General features: G+C 46.2%; 1 protein-coding gene across 2 annotated transcripts; it reads left to right on the top strand.

Moving 5' to 3' along the window:
* The first annotated feature begins 453 nt into the window (after positions 1 to 453).
* SLITRK2 (SLIT and NTRK like family member 2) lies at positions 454 to 4,781 on the top strand. Of its 2 annotated transcripts, none has more exons than XM_038122699.1 (2): positions 454 to 580; positions 1,558 to 4,781. In XM_038122699.1, the coding sequence occupies exon 2, from the start codon at positions 1,601 to 1,603 to the stop codon at positions 4,169 to 4,171; it is 2,571 nt and encodes an 856-aa protein (XP_037978627.1). In that variant the 5' UTR covers positions 454 to 580; positions 1,558 to 1,600; the 3' UTR covers positions 4,172 to 4,781. The 2 variants fall into 2 exon arrangements, with proteins under 2 accessions (XP_037978627.1, XP_037978626.1); XM_038122698.1 differs by lacking the exon at positions 454 to 580 and adding an exon at positions 845 to 1,082.
* The last annotated feature ends 4,257 nt before the right edge of the window (positions 4,782 to 9,038 follow it).

Raw genomic sequence — 9,038 nt, 5'->3', positions numbered from 1 at the left:
CCCAGATCCAACATCTTGCTCTTTTTCAAGGCAGCCAAACGCTGCACCACAACATTTCAATGGGGCAGTGGGACTAATCCAGCCAGGGGGAATGATGGTGTTAGATGTGGTTAAATCTGGCTGCTCAGTACTCGGGAGAGGGTTCCTAAAGGTGCGGGGATTCAGGCTTGGGACTGCCGCTGCCTGACAGCCCGGTTTGGTGGAAGGTGTTGAACTTCCCTGAATGTGTAGAACACCAATGCGCCGTGCAGAGCTCGGCACGGCAGTTTGGGAAGGGGGCTGCTCCAGGCGGAGCGGGGGATCGATGCTGATGCCAGATGAGGATTTGCAGCACCGCTGCTCGGAGAGCCAGACTGTGCCTGTGTGCGATGTGTGATGTGTGCGGTGCGCGGCGTGCGCGGAGGCTGTGTGCGGGCTGCGCGTGTGTCTCCGCGCGGTGTGCGTGTGCGCGTCTGTGCGGGGTGTGTGTGCGGTGCGTGCGCGCCCGCCGGCTGCCTTTTGCCGAAGGAGCTGCTTGACTTGCTCTCTGTTTTGAGGGCGCGGATTCAGGGACTCGGGGCCAAAAATTCTCCGGACCCAGGTAAATCCGCTCGTTACCTTATTCCCCTTCCCGGCTCCGAGTGCCCGCGCTGTCCTGCAGGTGCTGTCAGAGCGCTCCCGCGAAGAGCAGCCGAGCCGGGAGCGGAGCCGGCTGCGAGAGCCGCGAAGGGAAGGGGGGACGGGGACTGGGACGGGGGGCTGGGAAAAACGTGTCCCCCCCGCCCCCGGCTGACGTCAGCGCGGCTCCGCGCGGGGCACCCGGCAAAAGCGCCGCGCCGCGCCGCGCCCCGCGCACTGCCCGCGCTCAGCCCCGGCTCCCTCCCGCAGCGCCGCCGCTCTCGGCCCCCGCCCGGCCCAACTTCCCGCACGGCCGCGCCCGGGACGGGCCCGGCCGGGACGGGACGGGACGGCGGCGCCCCGCTGGCCTCCTGCTGAGGCGTGAGCGGGCGATGCCGCTCGCCGCCGGGCGCCTGGCTCCCGGGCGCGGCGGCTCTCGGCGGCGGCCACTGCCCCCACTGCCCCCTCGGGCGCCCCGAGAGCAGGTACGAGCGCGGGGGTGCGCGGGGAGCGCGGGCTGGGGGCGCCGCGGCAGCGGGGAGGGTGTGCTGTCGGTCCGTGTGTCCCCCGGTTTAAGATGCTGGCAGGCGCCGGGAGCCGGGCAGCCCGGTGCGCCGTGGCCGTGGGACGCGCAGCGGGGACGGGATCGTGCTGCCGGCGGCCGCCGGGGCGGAGGCGGCGGCCGCGACGGGCGGGGGATCGGGCGGAGAGCCCGGCGCTAGGAACCCGGGTTTCGGGGAGCTCCCCGACGGGGCTTTCCCCATAGCAGCTCCGCAGGCGCTTTCCGAGAGGAAAAGAAGGGAGGAGGAGGGGGGGATTCCAGAGGAGTTTGGAAGTCGCTGCCTTGCAGCTCCCCTTCCCCCCCAGCCTTCCGACCTGCTTTCGCTCTCCCCGTGCAGCCTCTGCTCCCGGCCGTGTTCACTGGGGATTTCTTCTTTCTCTCCTTACCTGTCTCAAAAGGTTTGACTGTAGGTACCAAAGCGGGGATCGACGGCGCATAAAGATGCTGAAGGGTGTTTGGTTGCTCAGTTTGTTAACAGTGGCTGGGATCTCGTGGACAGAGAGTCGCAAACCTGCCAAAGACATTTGCAGCAAGAGCCGCTGCCCTTGCGAGGAAAAGGAGAACGTGCTGAACATTAATTGTGAAAACAAGGGATTTACAACCATCAGCCTCCTCCTGCCGCCCCCGTCCAAGATCTACCAGCTGTTTCTCAATGGGAACGCACTGACCCGCCTGTTCCCCAATGAGTTCGTCAACTATTCCAACGCCGTGACCCTGCACCTGGGCAACAACGACATGCAGGAGATCCGCACGGGGGCCTTCAGCGGCCTCCGCACCCTCAAGAGGCTGCACCTCAACAACAACAAGCTGGAAGTGCTGAAGGAAGACACCTTCCTGGGCTTGGAGAGTCTGGAGTACCTGCAGGCTGATTACAATTACATCAGTGCCATTGAAGCGGGGGCATTCAGCAAGCTGAACAAGCTCAAGGTGCTGATCCTCAATGACAACCTCCTGCTGTCCCTGCCTAGCAATGTCTTCCGCTTTGTGCTCCTCACTCACCTGGACCTGCGGGGGAACCGGCTGAAGATGATGCCTTTTGCTGGTGTGCTGGAGCACATTGGAGGCATCATGGAAATCCAGCTGGAGGAAAACCCTTGGAACTGCACGTGCGACTTGCTGCCGCTCAAGGCCTGGCTAGACACCATCACCGTGTTTGTGGGTGAGATAGTCTGTGAAACCCCCTTCAGGCTTCATGGGAAAGATGTGACCCAGCTCACCAGGCAAGATCTCTGCCCTAGGAAAAGCTCCAGTGATTCAAACCAGAGGGAAAAACACCCTGTCCTCCCAGACCCACACATCTCGAGGCTATCGCCCACAGCCAACTCTGCCATCAATCCCACCAGGGCCCCAAAAGCCAGCCGGCCACCCAAAACTAGGAACCGCCCCACCCCCCGTGTCTCTGTGTCAAAAGACAGACAAATATTTGGACCTATCATGGTTTACCAGACAAAGTCTCCTGTGCCCATCACCTGCCCAGCTGGCTGCATCTGTACGTCCCAGAGCTCAGACAATGGCCTGAATGTGAACTGCCAAGAAAAAAAGATAAGTAACATCTCTGATTTGCACCCCAGGCCAACCAGTCCAAAGAAACTCTACCTTACCAGTAACTATCTGCAAGTCATTTATAGAACCGATCTGACAGAGTACAGCTCTCTGGATTTGCTACATCTAGGAAATAACAGAATTGCAGTGATACAAGAAGGTGCCTTTACAAACCTCACAAGTTTACGCAGACTTTATCTTAATGGCAACTATCTTGAGGTTCTGTACCGATCCATGTTTGAAGGGCTGCACAGCCTGCAATATCTCTACCTAGAGTACAATGTCATTAAGGAGATCCTGCCACGCACATTTGATGCTCTGAGCAATCTTCATCTGTTGTTTCTCAATAACAACCTGCTCAGATCCTTGCCTGATAATGTCTTTGGAGGCACTTCCCTCACCAGGCTCAACCTTAGGAACAACCATTTCTCACACCTGCCTGTGAGAGGAGTCTTGGACCAGCTCTCGGCTCTGATTCAGATAGACCTCCAAGAGAACCCTTGGGACTGCACGTGTGACATCCTGGGGCTGAGGAACTGGATAGAGAAAGTCACTGACCAGAACAACCAGCAGTCAAATCCCCCTGTAGTCATCAATGAAGTAATCTGCGAGTCTCCCACTAAGCACTCTGGAGAGCATCTGAAATTTCTCAGCAAAGAAGCCATCTGCCCAGAGAACCCCAACTTGTCAGATTCTTCTGTCCTCTCCATGAACCAGAACACCGATACCCCCCATCTCGGTGTCTCACCCAGCTCCTACCCAGAATTACACACCGAAGTTCCGCTGTCTGTCCTAATTTTAGGCTTGCTGGTTGTGTTTATTTTGTCTGTTTGTTTTGGGGCAGGTCTGTTTGTCTTTGTCCTTAAGCGCCGGAAGGGGGTGCAGAGCATGCCCAGCAGTGCCAACAACGTAGATATAAGTTCATTTCAGCTCCAGTATGGGTCTTACAACACTGAGACCCACGATAAAACTGAAGGACATGTTTATAACTACATTCCCCCTCCTGTTGGACAGATGTGCCAAAACCCAATCTACATGCAAAAGGAAGGGGATCCAGTTGCCTATTACAGGAATCTCCATGACTTTAGCTATAGCAGTCTTGACCACAAAAAAGAAGACCCCACCAGTCTTGCATTTACCATCAGTGCAGCTGAATTGCTGGAAAAGCAGTCCTCACCAAGGGAACCAGAGCTCCTATATCAAAATATTGCAGAAAGGGTCAAGGAACTCCCCACTGGAGGATTAGTTCATTATAACTTTTGTACCTTACCCAAAAGGCAGTTTGCCCCTTCATATGAATCCAGACGCCAAAACCAGGACAGGATAAATAAAACTGTTTTATATGGAACTCCCAGGAAATATTTTGCAGAACAGTCTAAACCTGAGCATCCTTTACTCCAAGGAAAGCTACAAACAGAACCAGACTACCTCGAAGTTCTGGAAAAACAAACTGCGATCAGTCAGCTGTGAGGGGGGAGGTGGGAGACAAAAGAAAATTTTTTAAATGAGCTCAGCATCATATTTCTTTGAGTCTGAACTCAGTACTGATGTCATCTGTCGCATTCCCAACATTTCCACTTTTTTTAAATCAGAGAAGGAGTGAGAGAGAAAAGGAATCCTTGCAGCATAGCAGGGATGTAGTGTTGCTTTCACAACGTTCCCTTTAAGTTATTTCTATATCTCTCTCCTTTTGACCCTTCTCTAGGAACTGTCATTGCAAATGTATCTTTCTGTAATAGATCTTGCATAATTCTTTTTGATTTTGAAGGAAATGAGGAAGGGATCTTTGGGATTTCTGTTGTTTTGTTTTTTTTTTCTTTTCATTCAAAAATGGAAACTTAATGTATTATGTAGAAGATCTCCAAAGATCTTTTTTCCTGGACTATGACTTTCTTTTGTAAATAATAATATACAGTACTGCTGTTTCAATTACCAACTATAGCCACTGGGCGTCACTTTTTTGTGTTAAAGTGCCTTTGCACTTTAAGTACATTATTACTTAATTGTTGCTCTTAGCTTTGATAAATTGAACCTATTTTAATGTGTTGTATTTTTGAAATTAAAAAAAAATTGTAAAATAGATCTATATGTCAGCTGCATTAAATCAGAAGGTTTGATTTATAGGAAAGCTGCCCTTCTTTAAATGACTCTAGTTCTAGGACCTTACAGACTCAAATGTAAATTATTGGGGTGTTTTTTCCCTCCAGGTTTGTTTAGAGTGACTCACAGAAATCAACTGAGAGGATTTAGCAATGGACTAGAGGTTATCAAATGCCTCAGCTGGGAATAACAGCTCATTAATAAAAGATGTTTAACACAATGTCATAGTGAACTGAACAATTAATGTCCTTAATACATTTCATTGCAGCTCTAACACAGTAATGTTCAATGGCTTAAGATTATTTTCATACTTAACAGAACATTACTCATAATATTTTATGCATTGGATTAGGTATTTTTATACATTTTGGGACAGAGTTTATATTTGTAACTTCTTGGACCGAAATTAACATGTCCTCTTCTTGCCAGATACATATTTTTTTTCAGAAGCAGGGACACCAGCAGGGGTCATCCCACACCTCATTAAATTTATTAACATACAGGCAAATGAACCAATGCCAAAGGTAAAATTTCAACCCGGGACTCCAGAGTCCTCCAACTGAAATCAGTCTGTGCATCCCACTAACTTTTGGTAGTCTGAATTGTGTCTATGTCTGTGCTTTTTGTCTCTAAAGCATAAGTAATACTGCAATAATTCTAATCTGTTAGAGAAAACTACCTTTAAGTTCACTGTCTTAAATTGTGTAAAATGTTTTAAGTTAACTGAATTCCATTCTCAACACTGGTTTTCTTAAGCCCATCTGTGAACAAATGCAATGAGTCTTCTCCTTTCCCATTAACTCAGGCCTGTTTTGCTTCAAGCTTTATATTATCACCTTCAATTTACTTTTCCTTCATGGAGAATATTGAAACCATTTTTATTAACAAGCATACAGTCAAACTTTATTAAACCTTATTAGCTTCTAAATAATTTTTAGATGCAAACATTATTGTGCAATTTAAACAAACAGCCCTTATTTACAACAAAAACAGTTTTGTTTTGTCTGTTCTAAATCCTTATGCAACTGGGATGGTGATCTGCATATAAAGTAGGCCAGGCTTTTCAATTCCTTATTAAAGCAATTGATGGGGTCTGAAAGAAGCACACTGTTTCCTTTTCATAAATAGGTTACTGCACATAATAATCCTTTATTATCATGCAGAGATTGAAGTGGCCTCTGCTGACTGATTTTTAGAGCTTTACTATAGTTAATAATACAGTATCTACAACTTGGAGAAATTGTCAGCAATAGCATTTAAGCTATAAATAACTACAATCAATGTTGTTCTAATCAGGACTTTGCCAAAAGGAAGTTGCATTATATTTAAGAGCTAAAGAGGCTTTGCATGTGTATTGCCAGATATCTGAGTCACTTAGTAAAATGCCTTCTAATGATTTATGTGACATCTGAGTACATTAATATGCTAACATGTCAATTCTTTATGTTTAGAATCCATAGCATCTATGGCTGTTCATTAGATCAGGTTTTAAATTGAAGTGCTACAATGAACTACTGAAGAATCAGTCCTCAAAATGGTCTCACATCAAGGAGGAGGTGAAATGGTATCACTTTAGTTGAACTTGGAACAAATGACTGGAGTTACATCCATCTTTGAGCAAGGTACTTGCTTGAAAGCTTCCAGTACTGATTGTCTTATTATGGCTCCTTCCCCATGGTAATTAAAAGCATTTATTACTGAAACACTGAGAAAAGTATAAGTATTACTTTAAAGTTATTAACTCTTTCCAGATCTGAATTTAGTATTTCCTGCAGAACAAGTACCATGTTACATCTGGCAGCAGCTAGGATATTATTATTTATTATTTGGCAGAGAGTGAGAGCCAATTACAAAGGTTTTTCCCTCAGAAAAAAAGCTAATTCTTTCAACAGAAGTGTTTTCAGTGTTCTAGTGTTTGCAAACAACAGAGATAGGGAAATGATTCTTTTAGTAACATTACATTGTTTGGGTTTAGTGCTTCAGTCTCAGTACTTTGATGTTTGCTTTGGAGGCACAGCCATACTTTACAGAGGTTGCTGTTGCTTTACATTTCCTTAGGTTTCCTAGTGGAATTTATTTAATGACTAGATTTTATTTTGCATCACTAGTACCAGCTTAAAAATTATTATTGCTGTAGATGTTTTAGGTTTGATTTTATACCCTTCAGCTGACATATTTTTAGGCAATTCTTTTCATAGAGTGTCTAGGTAAAAGAGAAGATTTTTTTCAGTTACACTTAAAGAGATTTGTTTAACAGGGAAAGTGTGCTGGCAGCTGCTGTATAGAAGGTCTCCACATTTCTTCAGCTGTGCTGCCCTGGAAGCTGCTGCTTGTTAGAGGAGAGCTGCTTGCCTGAGTCGTGGCTTGATAATGAGTCTGAAAAAAAATTTCTTTCACAGTTTGAAAAGTTGAACTGTGAAAATTATGTAACCAGGTTAGCAAAGTTGGTTGTATTCCCTCAGGAAAATGGGGTGCAAATAGTTTTCTTTCTTCATAAGTTTTCTGTTGTGAAAATGAACTTAATGACCTTTACAGAAACAGAAACAGTGCAGACTGAAGCACTGTTGAAACTGTGCAGTTATTTCTAGTGAAAATGAAGAGTGCTACACTTCCAAAGCGTGAATACTTTTTTTGTTTTGTTTTGTTTTTTTGAGACCTTTCTGGGTAAGTATTAGATAAAGTTTATCAACATATTTCCCTTTTTCTCCCCAGTGACAGAAAAAATGTCACTTTTTGGAAAAAGCATTCTTTGTGTCCTCAAGCCTGTTCCAGAGCCATTCCAGTGGTGCTCCTCCTTTCTGCAGTCTCTGTCTTCCCTCAGATTTTACCTTTTTGGGCTCCAGCATTTGCTCAGCTCCTACCTCATCTTTATTACCTGCTTCCAAAAACCCTCATCGTGCCCCAATCTTTCCGCTTGCCTCTGTCCCTATAGGCTGTCCATTCCTTCCCTAGCGAGCTCTGCAGGACCTGTTTCAGCTCTGAAGGGAGCTGGTGTCCCTGCTCCACCCTGAGCTCAGTCCTCACCTCCTGCCCTGCCATTGCTGGGTAGCCCTGTGTCAAATAAGACACCTGATCCCAGTGTTTTTCCTGGGAGCTGTGCTGGAGGAAAGTCTGCTTAGCTGTTCCCCCTTCCCCTCACTGAATAGAGAACAGAAGCCTAAAATCACAGAGCATTTCAGCTTCCATGCAGCATTCCCTGTGTGCCAGCCTGGGGCAGGTGGCATGACCTGCGTCTATGCAAGCAGCTCTGCTGAGCAAGAGCAAAGGGATGAACTTGCTGAAACCGCTGCCATCCCATCACTCTTTGCTGTCATTTTGGTGAGTTGTCTTCAGCGTGAGTTAATCTTGCCAAAATTAGCCACTAAAATTTTAAACTCAAACTGGTTTTGTGGCGTCTCTAGAGTAAATAGCAATGGTACCCGGCCAGTCAAAGGGGATTTATTCCTGCTCACAATGCAAGGTGTGAATTGGGCTACAGATATGCCTGCTTTGTTTCAGGAAGTGTAGAGAGGATAGATAATGAGTGCTGATAACAGCTAATTCCCACAGAGAGAATGGTCGGGCTGGGCTGAGTGCAGCTAGCACACCCACATGCAACATCCATGCTCTGCTGAGTATCTGCCCGTCTCTACTCCAAGACATTTTTTTCCTGTCCATGAGAGAAGCATTCCCTGTGGAGTTTAAACCCTGCTTTGGACAAACGCACTGACTTTTTATAACACCACCTTGTGCTATACTGTAGAGCTTAGTTTGTGTTTCTTTTTCTTTCCACCAACACTTGCATTTGTAAAATAAAAGTCACACTTTTTAGAAGTTTGAAGCTGTAATTAGTAATGTCAAAATAAGGATACCAACAAGTTAAATTGCCTAAAAAAAAAAAAAAAGTCTTATAGAATACTGAGCTTATATAGGAATACAATAATTTAAACTGCTCATGAGTGAAATGAGATACTGGAAATGTTAATGAAACTTCTTAGGCTCGTACAGGCTAATCACTGATACAGTTTGTGATTTTTCATATTACTGTTTTTGCAGACAATAAATGTCATTTAACAGAGAAGAAGAAGAAAAAAAATGATTTCCCAAAGACTTCCTCCAACTGTAGAAGTTAAAAATAACATAAATTAACTTATGCAGATGATGTGACACTTCTTGTGCATTTCCCATCACTTTCTCTGAGTGTTCCATAGAAGTACAAAAGTTATTCTTTTCTAAGAGGATCATTAAGTCGGTTTGG

Source organism: Motacilla alba, chromosome 4A (assembly GCF_015832195.1).
Source record: "Motacilla alba alba isolate MOTALB_02 chromosome 4A, Motacilla_alba_V1.0_pri, whole genome shotgun sequence".
Taxonomy (NCBI): Eukaryota; Metazoa; Chordata; class Aves; order Passeriformes; family Motacillidae; genus Motacilla; species Motacilla alba.
The sequence above is the reverse complement of the archived record's forward strand: the minus strand, read 5'-3'. Positions and strand labels throughout refer to the sequence as shown.

Excerpts from the sequence above, each read along its gene's own strand:
- SLITRK2 (XM_038122699.1), top strand. The coding sequence starts at position 1,601 with ATGCTGAAGGGTGTTTGGTTGCTCAGTTTGTTAACAGTGGCTGGGATC.